Raw genomic sequence first — 23,082 nt, 5'->3', positions numbered from 1 at the left:
CATAAATAAATAAAAATAAAAATTGTTGACTCCATTGAAAACTAGAACGAAATAAAAATAAATGTTATAAAATAAAATAAAAAATAAAACTACAATTAATACTGTATAAGAACTGAAATATCACTGGCCTCCCCAACCCACTACATGCCAAAATCCCTAAACTTCTGAACCCATTTCGATACCCACAAGGAATCATGGCACTTGTAGTTGAGAAAGGTATTTAAGAAGAATAAATAACCTTTATTTGAATCTGTGATTGCATGTGTATCAGTTGAGTCTGTGGTTTGGGGCTCTGTGGCACCCCCTGTCTTCCACACAGTACATAATCTCATGGTTAGACAAGCCACTTTTTTTTTCAGATGAAATTCAAGGAGTACTATGCATAGAAAAATTACATAGTAAAAGTCACCTAAGTGAAAACCAAAGCTCAAATGGGGCATGGTGCAAAAAAAAAATGCACATACATACAATAGATATGGGGTCGTCAATCACAGTTCTGGCGGGCCTCAGTGGCTGCAGGTTTTTATTCCAACTACTTATCTAATTAGAAAACAGTCCATGCTGATAATTAAACTTGGAATTGAACTATTTAGCTTGTTAATGCTTGCATTCATCCAAGAGCAATTTTAATTGCACTGTAGAGTTTCCTTCTGTGAGATTATCCATGTGTTTTGTGGACCAGAATAGATTTAAAATTAATGGTCCTTCCAATTCCCCTCTCATTCATTTCTAAATATTTTTTATAACTGACACTTCATGGTAAGCACATTAGCTAGAGAACTGCTGGTTTATTGGTTATCTGCATCTCGTTATTAACTAATGTCTGATTAAGAAAACATGCAACAATTAAAACTTAAATGCAGCTGCTAAAATCTAAAATAGGCAATTAAGGGTTCTGAATGGTAACAGGCAAGAGAACTAAAATTAAGGCCAAAACACATATTGCTTAACATTAGAATTACCAAGGCCTACAAAAAAAACTCATAAATTCGGCCCACCTTAAATTCCTTCGCACCTCTCCGTCAGCATCTTTTGTCTTGTAAATATGCCGATTAAGACAAGCAGCCTACTATGCCATCCCCCCACCGTCGCAGAATGAGCACAAAATTCTCCCAGTTCCAACCTTGATTATCTGGGAGTAAAGTGTTGGAGTTTTAGAATGGAAATAATAGATCGTTATTTGGAACATATGCCTTTCATGTGTGTTCCGTTTCTACAATAATCTTTGTAAACACATCATTAAAACAGAAATGTTTTTCATATTTTGGTAATAAATGACAAAATGTAGACATAAATTATATACTGTGTAAAGCCTGAAGTCCAAAGATGAAATAAACACTTTCACAAAAGGTGCAACGGTAATGTGACAGCTTCCATGGCGTAGCGGTAAGAATTGCTGACTCGTAATCAAGAGTCCCCAGTTCGATCCTGACTGTCTCGTATAGTTACCGTTTTGAGCAGTGAGCTGATCTTATTGTTAATATTATACAATTAAAAACATACATTTGATTTGCATCTGTAACAGCCACTGTAAATTTATAGTACTTGCAAAAGTTATCATTTTTTTTCACTTTTATTCTCTTAGTCACGATCACGATACATACTACCCCACCCCCAAAGGGATCTGACACGGTTACTTTTTATCTGAAACTGGGAATAACTGTAGATGTGAGTGGTGCTTTGAGACAATGGCACTAGAAATTCTATGATCTGGATGGATAAAAGCTGACACACAAACGCTGGTGAATCTGCCTTCTTCATATCTCATTGTCACTTGATTTATTTTTTATTCAATTTTATTGAGTGTTCCTGCTTATGCTGAATTAGTTATGCGCCTTATGGTCCATGATGTGAAAGCCACACTGACAAAAAACAGAGACATTGGTGTATATGATATTTGGAATTATTCATTTTATGATCTGTATAGTACATTTCAGAACACATTGTGCACGGATGCAACATTATTCATATTATTCATATTCATTCGCATACCATCTTGCGGTTGTAATCGGTGACCACGTGGTTTTTTTTTTCGATCTTGCCCAGTCTCCACATTTTGGTGCAAGGTAGTGTTTCTTTTGTACTCCAGGACATGCAGAGGAAAGAAAGTTCCTCTGCAAGGTGAGCCATGACACTCCTCTTTTCTCAGTGGATCCCATACATGCCTTGAACAGTACATGCGCATTGATCGCCGCCAAGTCAAGCTTGTTATAGCACAAGCAGCCAGCCACCTGCGTGCTCCTGCTCTGTATAAGCTCACGCCTTCTGGTGCATGATGTCATCGCAGCACCAGGGAAAAAAAGAAAGAGACAAATATATGTGACATTTTGAAGAAATCATTGTATGACCTGAATAGTACAAATCAGAAAACATCATCGCACTAAAGCAATATTATTTGAAAATGAACAGATCGGGTGTAAATTTATCTCCCTCCCCACGGAGCTGGACAGTTTGACATCTGTGGCAGAGCGACAGGCACTGAGCAGGCTCCTGTCAATCATGGAGAATCCACTGCATCTACTAAACAGTGTCATCTCCAGACAAAGGAGCAGCTTCAGCGACAGACTGCTGTCACTGTCCTGCTCCACTGACAGATTGAGGAGATCGTTCCTCCCCCAAACTATGTGACTCTTCAATTCCACCCAGGGGGGTAAATGTTAACATTATACAAAGTTACTGTCTGTTTTATCTGATTTTTTTTTATCACTTTTTAATTTAATATCGTTTCCTTATCAGTATGCTGCTGCTGCTGGAGTATGTGAATTTCCCCTTGGGATTAATAAAGTATCTATCTATATGGCTGACAAGATCAACTCTTTGCCTATAAAAGTAAGATATGCAGCTGGAATTGTCAACAAGGAAACACTGGCTTGTTTCAGAACATGACTGCAATAATTAAAAGTAGTGACGTCAAATAAATCACTGAAATTGCTTGTCTCATGGAGCTCATTTTAGCCATAAAAAAGCATTGTAAAAAATATTTCACAGTAATTAGCAATCAGTTTGACTGAGAAAGATCCATTCAGTGCTACAGTACCTGTTGATTTTAGCTCTGCTGAGAGGAAGCAGTGGATGAAGATAACTCCAACTTTAGACTGCAGTTCATATCTCAGATGATCAGTGAATTCTAGCAGTAGATACTATGCTGTGGGCATTTTCCTTCCATTTGCTTGTATCTGCATATGGTGGGCTTCACTGAAAACAAGAAACAAATGGTAGATGAACACTGTCAGTGAGTTGAGTTGTGTCATATTAATTCTGCAGCCTCACTCTGAAAAGCTGAAAAGAGAATAAAGCATGGTCACTACAGCTACTGATTACTATTTGAAAAACATTGTTTACCTGTTTTCTTTAAACTTTAAATATAATTAATATTAATACATTCAAATGTATCAAGTTTATTGAAGTTCTTCTATTGTTCATTTAGCATCATGTAGTACTAGAAGGCAGAGGACATCTTTTTGATTAAAGACAGTAAAATATTATTTTGTCACAGTGTTCTACTTCACTGGAGGAACCCATTACCATGGCATTATTGTGGTTCGGCACAGGCACTGCATAATGAATGCCCGAGCCTGTCTCTAACAACAACCAAAAATCTAGCAGCCATGAATTCAAGTGACCTTCATAGAATGATGTAAGGCATTCTCAGTACAAACTGCAACAAAAATACTACAAGTCATTAAGTACAAATGTCTACCTTCGGGTCTTGCATCAGAAAAGGAATAACTGTTATTCCACAAAGGAATATACCAATGCACAAACAAGGTGAAGCACTAATTGCTGTAAAAGAAAATACCAAAGGGAAATGAGTGTTTTTAGATAGATAGATAGATAGATAGATAGATAGATAGATAGATAGATAGATAGATAGATAGATAGATAGATAGATAGATAGATAGATAGATAGATAGATAGATAGATAGATAGATAGATAGATAGATAGATAGATAGATACTTTATTAATCCCAGGGGGAAATTCACATACTCCAGCAGCAAAAAATATTAAATTAAAGAGTAATAAAAAATGCAGGTAAAAAACAGACAATAACTTGAATAATGTTCAACGTTTACCCCCTCTGGTGGAATTGAAGAGTCGCATAGTTTGGGGGAGGAATGATCTTCTCAGTCTGTCAGTGGAGCAGGACAGTGACAGCAGTCTGTCGCTGAAACTGCTCCTCTGTCTGGAGATGACAATGTTTAATGGATGTAGTGGATTCTCCATAATTGATTTTATTACCTTGTTCTTCAGAGTATAAATGGTATAAGGGGGATAAAATAAAACCCTTATATTTATAAGTACCCTGTTTAAGAACAGGGCATGTTTGCCTTAAGTTTTAATACATCTGTATTCCATATGTGTCACTAGTCTCTGAATTAATGCAATTTGGACAGTAGCTTTTTCACATCCACCAAAATGGGATTAAAAGAAGCAGAACAAGTTTATTGTCCTCATCCAGAAAACACAACCTGCTCTCTACAGAATCCGTCGCTTGCTGCCAGCATCATTCTCTACACCATCTTTATGACTGGAATAATTTTAGCAACATTTGGAAACCTGGTGGTGATCATTTCCATTGCGCATTTCAAGCAGCTGCACACACCAACAAATGTGTTGACACTCTCAATGGCTGTTGCAGACTTTCTTATTGGCATATTCATTATGCCTATTAAACTGATTCAAACAATGGATAAATGCTGGGACTTGGGAGTTCATACATGTATGGCAGGTGTATTTTGTTATTCAGCTATTACTACAATTTCTGTTACACATCTTATTTTTCTTTCTGTGGACAGATACTATGCTGTTTGTAACCCACTACATTATTCCACAAAAATAACAGTTGGAAGAGCCTGGGTATTTGCTGCAATCTGTTGGATTTGTTCAATCTGTTACAATGTTTTGCTTTTTTATGTAGTGTTTACTTTTCTATTTAGTGACAAAAATGATTGTTTAGGATTCTGTTTTTTTGTGACTAAACTCACACTTCTTATTGTAGATATGCTATTTAATAGTATACTTCCATTTTCTGTCATGCTGGTCTTCTATTCTAAGATCTTGATTGTTGCAATTCAGCATGCAAAAGCATTACGGAATATAAGAAATGAAGCTCAAACTGTGCAAAAGAAGAAACAGAAGAAGGGATTTATGGAGAAACAAAATAAAGCTACAATCACAATAGGTATTGTAATTGGCACATTTCTTTTATTTATTAGTCAGTTTCACATATTTGCCTTTTTGTCACTATTCACCACAGTGTCTGAGTTGGTTTTGAATATACCTAGATATTTACTTTTGCTCAACTTTGCTTTGAACCCACTAATTTATGGACTATTTTACCCTTGGTTTAGAAAAGGATTTAAATTTATTATAACATGTAAAATTTTCAAGCCAGATTCTTTCTTAATAAATTTGTTCTCAGAAAACAATTAAACTACCCTCATCTTTGCGCAATATTTAGAGTTTGTTGTAACTGGAATGATTAGGACAAATAGACACTGCTGAAAAAAGGCAGGATTGGCAGAGCAGTGCAGCTTAGTACCACATTGTTTAATCTTGTTACACTGTAAGCAAAAAATGGAGTCATCCGCACTCAACTAATGGTGACTGCAGACACCTGGGGCCTCATGTATAAACGGTGCGTACGCACAGAAATGTTGCGTACAAACCTTTCCACGCTCAAATCGCGATGTATAAAACCTAAACTTGGCGTAAAGCCACGCACATTTCCACGGTAACTCATTCCTTGGCGTACGCAATTTATCCGCCTGGTTTTGCAGACTGGCGGCACCCAGTGTCAAAGCAGTGCTACTGTTCCTGTGTGATCACTCTTTCTTTCTTAAATCCACATTCCTGGCGCGGCTTTATAAATACACTGAAATTAACTGCATATTGTTTATTAGTGTAATGCATCTGATTGTAATTAACCTGTAGCAATATAATGGTCCAGGGAATAGCCATAGTATTCCAAATACCATAACTGCTTTAGCGTTGTAACTCTCACTGCATGTTCTTTCAGCTGATCCCGTTAAGGGCTGCCACAGCAGATCATCTTTTTCCACATTACTCTCACTGCACCACTCAGAGTATTTATATTACTGTATCTGAGTGGGAAATCACAGCAGCAGCTGATTGGAAAGAGAATTATCGGTACACAGCATGAAGCAGATGCTGCCTGAGCCACAGCAAACGCTTTAGTCCCTGTACGGACTTCGCGGTTTAGAAACAGTTTCATCCCAAGAACTCTAAACACACTAAATCAGTCCATCAAGTGCTCCTTGTAGAAATATTTGGACTTATAAGTACAATTACCCCACTGTAAACTTGCACTACAGTTATAATATTGCACAACCTGCGCCACTTTATAAAGCGCGTATTTACATGTGATGACGGTATTCATTTCTAAGACGAAATGCAGCAAAACATGTTGATTATATTATACAGATAAAACTTTAACTTCATTTAAATAATCTGTATTGTTAATAATTAAACATGTGAGGACACGGTGCCGCAGCGCTAGCTAGTTCAGTAATTGTTCCTGCCTTGCGCTGTATTATTGCTGGTGCTGACGCGACACTGGAAAGATAGACGGATATAATAATTAAACACGTACTACTAAGATATTTCAATGTTCCTTAAAAGTTTTGAAGAATCGAAGTTCTAAGCTTACAGATGGCTTCACGTCTATTACATAGCTTATTGTGTGGCGATTGAGTTTTTGGAGAAAGAAAAGTAAGGACAGGAATTGGAGGTTAGTACGTTTGAAAGAGACAGTACTGCTGTGATAAATTATTTAATTGAAGGTTGCGCATGGCGCAGCAAGCCTCTTGCGTGAGACATGAACAAGCACTGCGCCACCGTGTTCCCATGTTTAATAACATGCTTTCATTCCTATCATCATGAAAAAGATATCACGTATACATCTCAGTATTTTAATTATTCAGAGAGCTGTAATATCAAGAATGTAATGGAGTATGTGTCCCGTCGGAGAAAGAGAAAGCCCGTTTAAAAAGCAGGTAGTGATTCATACACATAGAGCACATAGAAGATCAAATACAGAACAAAGCATTTCACATGCCACTTTAGTTACAATAGGATTTGAGAAACTAGTAAATTAAACGATTTTAAGATGAAGTTTAAGATGTTCTACTTTAATGGCAAAATAAACTACGTGATTAAAGTGGAAATTTCGAGATTAAAGTTGACATTTCATGCTTTTTTCCCCACTGTGTGCCTTTTTTTTTGTCTGTGCCCTAATAAGCTTTCATATGACACTCAGACAGTGGGCTACGACTCTCTTTTTCACGGCGACTTTGATATGTGATTTCTTTTTTATTTCGGGCACTGTGCGACTTTGTGAAGTTGAGCCTTCGAGTTTCTCCGACACTATGTCACTCGATCAGCTTCCTTTTGTTGATTATACCACTGTTTAAACCAACAAATAGTACGTTTTTCATTTGCCTCCACTTGGTATTCGCTGAAATTCTTATATTTTCTCCCGTGCTTTTCCCATTGTCTTTTCACAGAAGGCTATTTATATTGATTTGCATATTCAAAGAGGCGTAATTCTGGGAGGAGTTGGGGCGGGACAGAAGGCGCGTGCACGTGCGTTACTTTTCACGCAAATCGGGATTTATGTAGTAGAAGAACGTGAAAGTATGCGTGCGCACAGATTCCTGCATCTGGATTTTTCTGTGCGTACGCACAATCCCGCTTTTGTGCTTACGCCATGTTATAGTGTGAGTTCTACGCACGGCGTTATACATGAGGCCCCTGGTGTGTTATAAGAAAAGACTAACATACATAAGGTGTGAATCATGACATAAAGAGCAAATTAGCTGAACTATTGAAAAAAAAACTCATAATAGTAATATATGTGCAAATTTTAAATTATTTCAAAACCATAAAGATGTCACAGGAGAATCCTGAATATATTCAGTGTTAAACTGTTACATTTTAAATAACTCAAACCAGGTTTAAAACATATGACATTCGGTAGATTGAGAAATAGAAATGTGCATACTTAATGTAAATATGAAGCAAATGTCAAAAGAAATAATAGCCATAGAATAAATTAACTGAATCATCTGAGACCTTTCAGGCATTGCTGAAGCAATAAATAAAGAGCTAAGTAAATTGCTTTCATACATACACTATAACCATTCTTCCTTTGCTAAGTACTTATTAGTTATGTAAAATTGATCTTTGATTATTATTCTGAGCACCGCTGGATATCATCAAACTTGTAAAGATCCCTAAGTTTATTTGTAAATAGCATTACCTGTAAAATGTAAATAATATTTCAAAAGAGTGTTTTGTTTATTGACAGAACAATTGCAGTCAATATGCTGTGTCCCATTTTATAATTAATTTGATTCCCAGGTGAACTACTGTGTATTCTTCTAAAATTCTGAAACATTTTTTAATTCAGTAGGAAGTTTTTATAGTCGAGGATAAAGGCAGAGACAAATGGTGAGAAAACATAAAAAGAGGAGAAGTCACTTTCTGTTCTTCATGCCCCTCTCATATAAGTACAGTATATTGAAAATATTTAATTCAAGGAAGGAAAATCAATAGCTTTGCATCGTGATAGATGGACAATTTCATCTTTACTGTACCTCTGGTTGCTGAAAAGTCTTCTTTGTATTCACTTATTCCAGTGTGTGGCTACAAAGGGGTGTAACAGAACTCCAAAGCCCTTGACACATCTACAATATCAAAAGTCCCAGGTTCAAATCACTCATTTGATTATACAAAATCCATTTGTTACAGGATTCTTTATAATAAACAATTCTTCTTTTTCTTTATTTCCTTTTCCTCCTGCTGTCGCGTTAGGCAAGTGTCATCCTTCACCTCTCCAAATTCCGACTCACCTAAATAGAGCAGAATCGGGAGTGCTTCCATCACTAGAACATTGAACCTGGGAAGCACTTTTGGGTTTGGTGGAACTGTCAAAAAGCAAATAAAATTGAAAAATTATTTATTGTTTTTATGAGTAAAATTGTTTGGATTCATTTTTCTTCATTGTGTTTTGATTAATTTTCATTGATTACTATTCTTGTAAATGATGTTATCATCTTTCTCATGTTATTTTATTTTTGTGGTTTTCCTTGCTTCTTGTCTTTACCTGTTAAGATTTAACCTAAAGGGACAGGGCCTCCCAATTGTGTAGGTGGGCTACTAATAGGGATGCCGCTGAGTCTCATTGTAAGTGTTTTACAGGCCCCAGTATGGGGCATTACACATGTTTTCTTTTAAAACAATATATATGGGGCCTCATGTATAATGCTGTGCGTAGAATGCATACTAAAACATGGTGTATAGACCAAAACAGAAATGTGCGTATGCACACAAAATTCAGATGAATAAAACTGTGCATAAGCAAAGTTTCACGCACTTCCCCAATCATCATGAATTTTAATACACACGTATGCGCCTACAGCCCTACCCTGACTCCTCCCAGAATTTTGCATATTTGAATATGCAAATCAAAATAAATAGCCCCTTCTATTCAGTGTTTTGTTAAAAGGCAATGACAAAAGCATGTGTAAAAAAGAAGAATTTCACCGAATGGCAAGTGGAAGTCTTACTCAGTGAAGTGGATGCAAAGAAAAACATACAATTTTGTGGCTTAGGCAATGGTATTAGCAGCAAAATTAAATTGTTGGAGTGGCGCTCAAAAGTTCAAGTTCAGAAAGTCGCATTGTGCCCGAAATTATAATTTTGACAACAGTATTGAAGCTAAATCCATGAACACAGCCCTTCCCCATGATAACAGTAGCACTTTGCAGTATGCTTTCTATTACGGACTTGAGCAGAATTGAGCAGTGCTGTACCTGGAGCTAAGGTAAATGTATCATCCAATGCTTTCTGAATAAAGATAAATATCTAGGTCCATCCTGCTTGCAGACTGCCGTTTTTGGTTGAATTTGTCCCATTAATGATTACTCAGCATGAGGACTGCTTCTAAAGCATCCAATTTCCTGAAAAACATGCACACTACAAGGGTTTTTTTTTTTTGCTTTAACGACAGTGTTATTTTAGAATACATTTTATTAAGTAAGCAACTCCCCAAACACAAGGCCTCATACATTTTTATCCATTCAAAAACTGAGCATCCATATACTGTATCTTTTGCTTTGGAATATCCATAAATTTTCTTTGAATAAAAAGCATGTGATTTAAATGATCTGTGATTCATTTGGAGATGTATTTAAAAGAACAGGCAATGATTAGAATATATCTTGTGTTTACTTAACAATAGCATTTAAGTTTTCTTAAAGATTGCTTGCTTGCCTGTCTTACCTGTCAGTCCATTCCCTTGCCCTGCGTACCCCTCTCAGCAGGCAACCAATAGCTACACTGACAACTAAGGCTCCTCATCACTGAACTAAAAACAAAATCGTCTTAGTGGCAAGGCAGGCAGGTCTGTTATGTTGACCTTCTGGGAACTGAAACACATGCGGACACGGATCTGGACTTTGTAACATCAGGAAGGTCAGCTGATGTCTGAAAACTCTGAACAGAACAGAATCAGAATCAAATGTTGGAAAACCTGTAGGTATCTCTTCACTTGATTGCCATGACAGAGGGTCTCCATCTCAGTAAAGAGCTAAGTGGTCCAAATGGAATAAAGTCCTCTTCCTTGGGTGAAGCAGTTGCACCCAATACACAACCTCATTTAGCCTCTCCAAAATCTCACAGGGGCCCATCCATGAACTGTTCAGTTTAGGGGATCAAATTTAATTCTTTTATGGCTATAAACGTTCAGCATATATGATCCCCATTCTCAAAAATATCTCTTTTGTGTCTATCCATCTTCTTGCAGATACTTACGGGTAAATTTGTGCGTGAGTCCCAATCTCTCAGCAACTATCTGGCATAGTCAGGGTGGGGTGGTGTTGACAGATTGTCTGGGGCCAGGACCAACTCCATAAAATTTAGCGTTCCTAACTCAGGTCCCAGCATTAACAATGAAGGTATACAAGACGTTCTGTATTAATAGATAGCAATAATAAAAATCCTCGGGTACTGTTTAGAACAGTGGCTAAATTAACAAATGGAAATTCAGACCATCAGTGCAAAATACCAACAGATATTAGCAGTACAGACTTTATGAACTTCTTCAATGAGAAAATTAAAAATATAAGATCCCAGATCTCTGCATCATAGAACAAACCAAATACTAGCTTAGGAGACCCTGTCTCACATTGCATTCAGCACTTTAATAATTTTAATCCTGTAACTGAGCAGGAAGTCTTAACTTTAATTTCTAAAATGAAGCCCACTACTTGTTCCCTAGATCCAGTGCCAACAAAACTAGTAAAAAGTGCAATGGATGTTCTTGCAGTGAATATTCTAAATATTATCAATAGTTCATTATTGCATGGCACAGTACCTGATACACTAAAAGTGTAAGTCATTAAACCATTACTTAAAAAGTGAGACCTAGACCCACACATACTAAATAATTATAGGCCTATTTCAAATTTACCATTTCTCTCTAAAATACTAGAAAAAGTAGTCACCAGTCAGCTTCAGACACACCTTACGCATTACAATTTATTTGAGAAACTCTAGTCTGGTTTCCGCACTGGTCATAGTACAGAAACAGCACTAACACGAGTTGTAAATGACATTCTGATATCCTCTGATGAAGGAAACTCCACTGTAATTATGTTGTTAGACTTAAGTGTAGCACTTTGCACCATAGACCATTCTATTTTACTGCACAGGCTAGAAAATGATGTTGGGCTTACAGGCACCGTGTTCGCTTGGTTTAGTTCTTATTTATAAAAATCGATTCCAATATGTACAGAAATGTGCTGACAGTACTCCATCATTATACACAGAAGTTCAATATGGTGTCCCGCAGGGCTCAGTACTGGGACCTTTACTGTTTTCACTTTACATGCTTCCACTGGGATCTATCATTAGGAAACATAATGTTCATTTTCACTCGTATGCCAGATGACACCCAGTTATACCTTTCATTTAAATCAAATGAAGTTTCTCCGATGTTGTCTAAAATTAGTTGTGTTAGCGAAGTAAAGGAGTGGATGAATGAGAACTACTTGTCTTTAAATACAGATAAAACAGAGATATTAATTGTTGGAGGGAATGACGCTGATATCACAACAATATTTTCTCATCATTTAACTTAGTTGGAATCCCAATTAATTTTACTGAATCAGCCCGCAATCTAGGAGTTATCTTTGACTCTAGCATGTCATTTAAAGCACATATTACAAAGTTGTCCAAAACATGTTTCTTCCATCTTAAAAATTTTAGATAAATAAGGCATTTTCTAAATAAACAAGATTCTGAGAAATGAATTCATGCATTTATCTCTAGTAGGATTGACCTTTGCAATGCGGTGTTCACTGGATGTTCAAACTGTTCTTTATACAGCCTCCAGTTAATCCAAAATGCGGCTGCAAGAATTATTACAAGAACAAGAAAATACGAAAACATAACTCCAGTTCTTAAATCCTTACACTGGTTCCCAGTTAAGTTTAGGGCAGATTTCAAAATCCTCCTTTTAACATATAAAGCATTAAATGGCCAAGGTCCGGCTTACTTGTCTGAACTTATCATGACTTACAAACCTGAGCGCACATTAAGATCTCAAGATGCCAGTCTACTTATAATTCCAAGGATTAATAAAATAACAGTGGGAGGTCGAGCTTTTAGTTACAGGGCCCCTAAACTGTGGAATGGTCTGCCTGCTTCTATAAGAGATGCCCCTTCGGTCTCAGCTTTTAAATCCCGGCTGAAGACTCATTACTTCAGTTTAGCATATCCTGACTAGAGCTGCTGATTAACTGTACATACTGCATCTCTGTTGTTAGCACTAAAACATAAGTAACATGATAGTTATAATTGGATTCTAACCTTCACCTATTCTGTTTCTCTTCTTGGTACTCAAATGTGGCACTTGGTGCCACGGCCCCCCTGCCAAGTTGTTTTGCCTGCCTAAGGTAAAGTCATCCCTGATGGAGGATCGCAGGAATCGTGGGAAAGAGGGGTCCTTTCATCGGATTGGCTGGCCCAGCGCTGTTTCAACCGTGGAATGGCCAAATGGGGGAGGCAGGTTGATGGATGAGGTCTCCAGGACTCTAAACATATCCAAATCTTATTATGTGATATCATCCACTGTTAAATTTTGCTCCGTACTTCTAAAATTTTTATTTTTTTACTGTATTGAGGATTTGTTCTGTTCTGTGTATCGTATTGTGTTGTATTGACCCCCTTCTTTTGACACCCACTGCATGCTCAACCTACCTGGAAAGGGGTCTCTCTTTGAACTGCCTTTCCCAAGGTTTCTTCCAATTTTTCCCTACAAGGTTTTTTTGGGAGTTTTTCTTTGTCTTCATAGAGAGTCAAGGCTGGGGGGCTGTCAAGAGGCAGGGCCTGTTAAAGCCCATTGCGGCACTTCCTGTGTGATTTTGGGCTATACAAAAATAAATTGTATTGTACTGTAAGTGCACTCTTGTAATTCAGAGACATGCAATTAAAAGCAATGGCAGACACCAATTTCCAGTCACTTAGATGTTTATCGGTGACAAGAGCCAGCTGCATTGTGTAGGTGAAAATAGACTTCTTTGCCAGCCCACTGCTCTGTGGGTGCAGAGTTGTGGTGTGGGCTTTTTTCGATACATTGCTGGGTACACATGACCTGGAATACTTTACTTTCTAAAGTTCACCCCTGATTTGTGCCGATAATAATAATAATTCATTTTATTGATGGGGAGGCACGGTGGCGCAGTGGTAGCACTGCTGACTCGCAGTTAGGCGACCCGGGTTCACTTCCCAGGTCCTCCCTGCGTGGAGTTTGCATGTTCTCCCTGTGTCTGCATGGGTTTCCTCCAGGTACTCTGGTTTCCTCCCACAGTCCAAAGACATGCAGGTTAGGTGCATTGGCAATCCTAAAATTGTCCCTGGTGTGTGTGTGTGTGTGCACTGCGGTGGGCTGGCACCCTGCCCGGGGTTTGTTTCCAGTCTTGCGCCCTGTGTTCATTGGGATTGGCTCCAGCAGACCTCTGTAACCCTGTAATTAGGATATTATGGGTTGGATAATGGATGGATTTTACTTATGTAGCACCTTTCATACACTCAAGGACACTTTACAATTCAATAAATTGTAAATAAGTGGTAAATAAATTGGCTGGCCCAACACTGTTTCAGCCATGGAATGGCCAAATGGGGGAGGCAGCTTGATGGATGAGGTCTCCAGGAGTCTAAAATTATCCAAATCTTATTATGTGATATCATCTACTGTTAAATTCTGCTCCGTACTTCTAAAAAAATGTTATTTTTTATTTTTTATTGAGGATTTGTTCTGTTCTGTGTATTGTGTTGTATTGTATTGACCCCCTTCTTTTGACACCCACTGCACGCCCAACCTACCTGGAAAGGGGTCTCTCTTTGAACTGCCTTTTCCAAGTTTTCTTCCATTTTTCCCTACAAGGTTTTTTTGGGAGTTTTTCCTTGTCTTCTTAGAGAGTCAAGGCTGGGGGGCTGTCAAGAGGCAGGGCCTGTTAAAGCCCATTGTGGCACTTCCTGTGTGATTTTGGGCTATACAAAAATAAACTGTATTGTATTGTATTGTATTAACAAGACAATAGAAATTACATACAAGAAAATGAATAATACTCTTTGAAGAGATGTGTTTTTAACAGGATTTTGAAATGAATAATACATTTTTCCTCGTGAAAGCTGAGAGGAAAGCATTCCAAATTTTAGGGGCTATCACAACGAAAGCTCTGCCACCCATAGTTACTAACCTGTATTTAGGTAAACTGAGTAAGTTAGTGTCCGATGATTTTAATGCACGAGCAAGAGTAATAAGAGGCTAAACCATGAAGGGCTTTAAAGGTGAGAAAAATAATTTTATATTTGATTCTTGAAAAGACTGGTAACCAATGCAAATCATAAAGGACAGGAATGATTTGAGTAGATTTTTTAGTGTGTGTAAGTAAACGACCAGCAGAATTCTGATCCCATCAGTATCAATTTGTAGCCCACGAAGGGTAGAGTGAACATATTAGACATGTGACTAATATCATACTTGATACTATGGATGGTGCTATGTAGTAGTATGCTTCCATGTTCTGTCAATCTGGTCCTCTGTTCTAAGATCTTTATTGTTGCAATTCAGCAATATGTGCAAATTTTATTTAGTTATATAACCAAGAAGAGTTTAAAGCAGAACACAGAATATATTCACAGTGTGATTTTGTAACCAAGAAACAAAACTGGACCCTTATGGTATTCAGTTTCCTCTAATTTAATAAAGATACAGTATGATTATCCCTAAGGTGCTGTGAAACTTCTTTCTGTCCAACATGTACTTCAAGGTCTTTGGAAAAGATCAAACTATCATCAATATACTCAAAGTATGAAATGTCCCAATATGGCCCTAAAGATGTTGTTTACAAGTGATTAAAATAACGCCAGGGTATTAGATAATCCATAGGGAACTACTAAATAGTCAGACACTTTACTAGTGTTAAATGCCATTTTCCATTCATTGCCCTCCCTAATGTAATAAGGTTATAAGAACTGCACAGGTCTAACTTAGTGAATACAGTGGATCCCTTGACTGGATTCAGCAACAGCAAAATAAAGCAGAGGGGATGCCTGTTTTTTATGGTAATTATATTAAGCTTGTAATAATCACTACACAATCCTTTGTCTCTTTTATCTACAACCAATTGGACAATTAGATGGTCTAATGAATCCATTTCCCAAGATTTCCCTTGTACATAATTCCATTGCCTCAGTTTCAGGCACAGATAATGCATAAATCTTTTTCTTTAAATAAAGAAGCATCAGATAACAAATCAATCATGCTCACTTTGAAGTGGTAATTTAGATGCTTTTCACGTATTCAAGGTATTCTGGCAGGGGCATTATAATATATATGACTCGACAAAACAGAAGGAGAAACTGGTTGAATGCACTTGGTTTCACAAAACTAACTGCATGTAACTAAATTGTCTGTAGACCAATCAATCACAGTCTTTTGTTGTTTAATCCCTAAGATTAGTTGAGGAATAGTAGATTGAATAACAAAAATGTGAGTGATTTTTCATGCAAAAGTCTGGTGATCAGTTTAATGGGTGGAGTAATAAATTATAATATACCAACACAAAGGGCTTACCTTCAAAAGATTCCAACAGATAATCAACACTTTGAGTACCCATTTAATCTTTAATTTTCAGAAAATCAACAAAGCCTCATTTCAACCTACCTCTGCAGACAAAATTCTGAATGTTAAAATATAATTACTGACAGACGTAGTCCTGTTTAGATTAGGGAATAATACTGGCTACAATTTCTGAGCATACCAGAACATTGAAAACCTTGTGGAATTGTTTCATCAATGAATCAATTGAATAACAGCTTATGTGCTTCATATCAAACATCATTGAGGCAGATTGTAAAGTTTTATGAGTTAGAAGGGTCATGATGCATACTATTCATGCTCTGTCTGTGGATACGTTTGAGGTTGCTGCTTAATTATGATGTCGCATTGATTAAGGAAACCATAACAATTATTTCGCTCCCTTTCATGACATACGGTGAGTGGAAATGAGGGTTCCTTTGGGCTGCTGCTAACAATTCTATGATTGGAGGCAACAGAGTGAACTTGAGGCATAGCCACTTCTAACTGCTGGAAACTTTTAGTTATTTCAGTCACTATCTGATGCAACTCAATGAGGACTTCAAATCACATTTGCATTCTTAAATCTTCACTCTCACTTTAAAGTGTCTCAATCCTTTATCATTACGCTTCATGCCAAGGTCACTGATTTTTAGGATTCGGGTTCAGTTAAAGGTTTACACTGAAGTGCACTCCATATTAATGGGATGACAAGTAGAAGATCCATTTAACAAGCAAGGGATAGCAACTATAAAACTAAAAGAGAGATCATCATACCCAAAAAAGTAATCCAAGTAGTCCATCGCAATGATGTTGTAATTTACACAGCCTCTAGGAGTGCTCTCTGTGGCAACTACAGACGGGAAATAACTAAAGTGACAAAAAGACCAGAAGTACACAACAATAAGGATAACACATTTAAAAAACAAATAATGGACCTTTGCAAACAAATAACATATAAACACAAAGAGAAAAAACACAAGTATGGGGAAGGAATCACAACAAGAACAATGTTGTACTTTAACATTTAATTCTGGAAGTTGTTGGGTGCTGAATAGCTGCTTTAGCGAAGAGAATGACTATGGCATATGGAAGTAGGAGTGTGACATTTTTCCCACTACTGGGCTGTACCAGAATACAAATACTGGTGTTTTGTATTTGGAATACAAAGGTAGACATTTTGGACTCAGCTCATGGTATGTTTCTAAAGAATGTGAATGTGAATTTCCCCTTGGGATTAATAAAGTATCTATCTATCTATCTATCTATCTATCTATCTATCTATCTATCTATCTATCTATCTATCTATCTATCTATCTATCTATCTATCTATCTATCTATCTATCTATCTATCTATCTATCTATCTATCTATCTAAAGAAGTATTCAACAATACAGTTACTTTGTGAAATTGAATACTGAATACATTTAAGCAGTAGCATTATAGATCCCGAGGACATGTAAAATGGTTTGCAATTCACTGCTGATTCTGGCTACTCTGTCTACTTTTAAGGTCCTTGAGCATAATTACAGCTTCAAACAGACAGTAATGTTCAAAGGGTTATTTGAACTGGTGATCAGTAGTTGACTTTATTTGACCAAATAAGACATAGTCATATGATGCATTCTTTTGATTTGATTTCAAGGATATGTGAGGATGTGAATAGGTTGTATGCAAATACTAATATTTTAGTGAATTATTACTTGGCAGGTTGGTTAAGCATCAGCATGCCATCTGAAAAATCCATAGCCTGAATAGTCATAACTACAGGGCTAGTTTGCCTTGCATTCTAACACTTTCATTCCAAGTAGTCTCTGAATTGATGAAATCCGGACAAATCAATAAACAGTAGCTTTCTACATACCCTCCAGTGTGGATTTAAAAGCAGCAGAACAAGCTTATTGTCTTCATCCAGAAAATGAAACCTGCTCTCTACACAAAGAGTCACTTGCTGTCAATATCATTCTCTACATCATCTTTATGACTGGAATAGTCCTAACAATATTTGGAAACCTGGTGGTGACCACTTCCATTGCACATTTCAAGAAGATGCACACACCAACAAATGTTCTGGCACTTTCCATGGCTATTGTAGACTTTGTTATTGGAATATTCATTATACCAACTAGACTGATTCAAGTTAAGTTAATACATTCTGCTCTTCATACCTTTCTCATACATACGCTACAATGACATAATTAAATTCATGCAAGAGGAAGGAAGGAAAATCATTAGCTTTGCTGATTGATAGACAACTTAATCTATACCTCTCAATGCATATAAGTCTCCCTTGATAGTCAAGACGTCTCATTGAGACCTTACATCTCAATCGTGTGGATAAACTACTTGTAAAATGTCCAGCAAACACACATGGTAAAATTCACATAAGAGGACACCAAAGCTCTAATGGTATGCTGTCAAGGTGCTTACAATGTGGCATGATGCAAAAAAAACATACACGATAACAAACAGTTTATACTTACCTATTATTAATAAGGTAGCAATCAGTATACTAAAACTATTCTTTTGTCTAACAGCATTGTTTCAACAAATACACTATATAGATGTACAATTAAATATGTATAATTAAATGGTTTATTGTCACAAAATACCTCCCAAAAGGCATTGCAAATCACAACAACATTTATTTTTTTCTCCCTCCGCTCCTCAAGGTGAGCTTTGTCCACCTCCACCTGACTCTGACTTGCATGGATGAGGTCTTTTATCTTGGACGCAGGTGTACCCTCAGTGTTAGGGCACAGCCTGTTGGAAGTACTTCCGGGTCAAACAAAAATCCCACTAAGTAGGGATCCTTGCACTACAGTTCCCAGCATGTCTTGTGGGTGTCCATATAAGGTAGCATTGCCCAGGGTGCTGCCACCTAGAGTAGCAGGGATGCATGTATCCCTGATAGGTTGTTTCCCCCTGCTCGTGCATCTCACTGACCTCCTGGCCTTGGTATTATACCTTTCCCAAGCTGCGATGCCTGCCGATGTGCATCATCCATCACAATAGATAGAGACATAGTACTTTATTTGCCCCAAAGGGGAAATTTAGCTTTTTACAGAATGTCAATTAATAAATAAACATTATACCAAACAACAATAACCCCCTACAAATACACACACCATTTACTAAAAAGAAAGACAACTTCTGACTTGACCAAAGATAAAAAGAGCAGTTACAGTTACAGTAAGGCATTATAAAGTTATATTGCCGCAGGTATGAAGGAGTCCAGTGGCTTTTCTTGAGACACTTCTGTTGAATAATGACTTGGCTAAAAGTACTCAATGGTAGTGTGTCAGAGAGATGGTAAGTACTTCAGTGTGTGTAGTTTGTGAAAACAAGTGCCTTACAGGTCCTCAGTTGGCAACTTCCTTAAATAGTACATTCCAAACAGATTGTTTCATTTGCAACCAACTTGCTAATAAATTTAGCAATGAAAGCTCTTTATTTAAATTGTCATGCCTTCTCAAACTACATTGGCTTGGTATGGAGAAGGAGTTTCCACTATTTAAGAAGAACACTGTGGGCATGTTTTTCATTTTGCTACATCCTATCTACTGTATGTGAGGTGGGCTTCTCTACTGTTACTCCACTGACAAAAAAACAGGACAAAAAACAGGTCATAGACGAACATTATGAGTTTCTTCAGAGTGGTTATATCAACACTGTAGCCATGCTTTAAAAAGCTGAGTAGAGAAATAACAGGCTCACTACAGACACGGAATACTGTAAGAGAAACATTTTGTATAATTAAAGTCTGAATGAAATTTGCAATTAATACCATTAATACATTTACACCAGTGTAGTCAAATTTACTGATGTTCTTATATTTTGCCTTTAGCGCCATACTGTAACTACTATGAGGCACGGCTCATCTTTTTAAGAATAGCCAGTAAAACATTTTTTGGCCATAGTATATGGTTTCACTCGGCATTACTGTGGTTTGGCATAGGCACTGCAAAACAGAACTTCCGAGCCTGTCTATAATAAAGACCCAGACTCCAGCAGCCATGCATTCAAGTGACCTTCACTGAATAATGTAATGCATCTTAAGTACAAAGCAGGGTTGCAGCACAAATATTGCAAAACATTAAGTGCAAAAGTCTACCTTGGGATCTCGAATCAGACAAGGAATAGCTGTTATTCCACAAGGGCTGTACCAAAGTACAATCAGGGTAAAGCACCAAACTGCTATAAAAAATACCAAAGGGACAGTTAATGATGCATGTTTATGATTTCTAAAGTATAAAGACTGTTCTGTCACTTTGTTCTTTAGTGTATAAATTAAAGGTGTTAAAATAAAACCCTTATGATTATAACTAAGGCATGTTTACTCTGATTTTTAATACTTCTTCACTCCATCTATGTCAGCAGTCTTTGAATGAATAAACATTTGGACAAACCAATAAATTAACTTTTTCCATATCCAACAAAATGGGATTAAAAGAAGCAGAACGCATTTTTTGTCCTCTTCCAGAAAATACAACCTGTTCTCTACACAAAGCATCAGTTGCTGTCAGCATCATTCTCTACATCGTCTTTATGACTGGAATCGTTTTAGCAACTTTTGGAAACCTGGTGCTGATTATTTCAATCGCTCATTTCAAGCAGCTGCACACACCAACAAATGTGCTGACACTCTCAATGGCTGTTGCAGACTTTCTTATTGGAGTATTTGTGATGCCTGTTAGACTGACTCAAACAATGGATAAATGCTGGGACTTGGGAGTTCATATGTGTATGGCAGGAATATTTTGTTACACAGCTATTAGTACAATTTCAGTTACACATCTTATTTTTCTATCAGTGGACAGATACTACGCTGTTTGTTACCCATTACATTATTCCACAAAAATAACACTTGGAAGGGCCTGGGTATTTGCTGCAATCTGTTGGATTTGTTCAATCTGTTACAGTGCTTTGAGTTTTTATGTACAGTTTACTTTTCTATTTAATGAAAAAAATATATGTGTGGGATTCTGTTATTTTGTGTTGACTATCATATTTTATATTGTGGATATGCTATTTAATGGTGTACTTCCATTTTCTGTCATGCTGGTTCTTTATTCTAAGATCTGTATTGTTGCAATTCAGCATGTAAAAGCAGTAAGAAATACAAGAGATGAAGCTCATTGTGTACAAAAAAATAAGAAAGGATTTACAGAGAGGCAGAATAAAGCTACAGTCACAGTAGGTGTTGTAATTGGCACATTTGTTTTATTTCTTAGTCAGTTTTACATATTTATCTTATTGTCAGTATTCATCAAAGTGTCTCCTTTGGCTTTGAATATAGCTGAATATTTAGTTTTGTTCAACTTTGCCTTGAACCCACTAATTTATGGGCTGTTTTACCCTTGGTTTAGAAAGGGATTTAAATTAATTATAACATGTAAAATTTTTAAACCAGATTCTTCCTTAATAAATTTGTTTTCAGAAAACAAGTAAACCACCTACAGTTTACCCTCATGTTTGTTTGATGTTTACAGTATATACTAACTGGAACGATAAGGACAGATAAGAGCTGCTCAATAAAGATGGTAAGCAGAGCAGCACAACTTAGTGCCTTGTAGTTTAAGCTTATTACATTATAAGAAAAAAAACTGAGTTGCCTTCGCTCAAGTGATGACGACTGAAGACACTGGGTGTATAAAACAGGGAGTTTAACCTGCATAAGCTGTGAATCTTAGCAGGAAAAGCAACTTAGCTAAACTACTTAAAGAAAAAACATTAGTAATATATGTGCACATTTGTATTAAATACCTAACCATGAAGGGGTCACAGGAGAACACTGAAAATATTCACACTATTAAACTTTTTAATTACAAATAATTAAAACCAGGATTAAAGTCCCTGATCTCTGGTAAATTAAAAAGAAAATATAAATGTAACAATGAAGAAAATGTCACTAGAAATAATAGATATGACATAAATAAACTAATAATTTGCAAACTTTCTAGTGTTATACATAAAGAGCTAAGTAAACTGATTTCACACACAGGGCCAGATTTAAAAAGAGGCCAACCTAGGCCATTGCCTCAGGGCGCCGCAGTTTAGACATTTTTTTTTTTTTTTTTAAGTAATGTGATTTCGCTTAAATTTCATTTTTATAGTAATAAATAATAAAAAAGGAGCACTAGAAGAATATTGCCTAGGGGTGATGAAAACTCAAATCCGGGCCTGTTCACACATAATTCACACATATACTCTTAACGATTCTTCTTTTGCTAAGTACTTCTTTAAGCTTTTAGCCATTATTATTTATGCACTATATCTTTATTACACAGTGTCATAAAAAAAATCATGTTTTTCTGTAATGTGCCCTGCAAAAAGGTGAGTGAAAAGCTCCTGTAAAATGCCCCAAGAAAACTGTTACATGCTTCTAAATCATCTGTAGTTATGAATGCTAACAAACTGATCTTTGATTATTTTCAGAACTACTGGATATCATGAAAGTTGTGCAGATCCATAAAGCTGGCTGAAAATTGCACTACCTGTAAAATTGAAATACTGTTTCAAAAGAGAACAATTGCAGTTAATATATTGTAATCTGCTTTATACTTAATTTGCTTCTCAAGTAAGCTACTGTGTATTCTTCTAGGATTGTAAAAGATTTGTAATTTAAAAGAATGTTTTTGTTGGCAAAAAAAAACAGCAGAACATGGCGAGCAAAAACAAATAAAGGAAGAATCATATTATACTGTTGATGCCCTCTCATATATAAAAGGAACCAGTTAAATTTGTCCAAGAGGAAGGATGGGAAATCATTGGCCTTGTTTATAGGTGAACAACTTCTTCTATACTTCCTGATGCAGGAAAGTCTCTTCTCTAGTGCCTGATGTAACACACTACAAAGGTAGTCCCAGGTTTAACTCACTTATTTTATCAAACAAAACACATTTGTTTCAGG

At 36.7% G+C, this 23,082-nt stretch overlaps 2 protein-coding genes across 2 annotated transcripts in view; both read left to right on the top strand.

Annotated features, from left to right (window-relative positions):
* Positions 1-23,082, top strand: part of LOC127526948 (trace amine-associated receptor 13c-like) — an 87,819-nt gene that overhangs the window by 54,034 nt on the left and 10,703 nt on the right. The gene's annotated exons all lie outside the window — the stretch shown is intronic.
* On the top strand, positions 4,309-22,164 carry LOC127526947 (trace amine-associated receptor 13c-like). The gene is made up of 2 exons (XM_051924188.1): positions 4,309-4,730; positions 20,923-22,164. Exons 1-2 carry the CDS (start codon positions 4,418-4,420, stop codon positions 21,618-21,620), a joined length of 1,011 nt encoding a protein of 336 aa, XP_051780148.1. The 5' UTR covers positions 4,309-4,417; the 3' UTR covers positions 21,621-22,164.

This window comes from Erpetoichthys calabaricus, chromosome 3, assembly GCF_900747795.2.
Source record: "Erpetoichthys calabaricus chromosome 3, fErpCal1.3, whole genome shotgun sequence".
Lineage (NCBI taxonomy): Eukaryota > Metazoa > Chordata > Cladistia > Polypteriformes > Polypteridae > Erpetoichthys > Erpetoichthys calabaricus.
The sequence above is the reverse complement of the archived record's forward strand: the minus strand, read 5'-3'. Positions and strand labels throughout refer to the sequence as shown.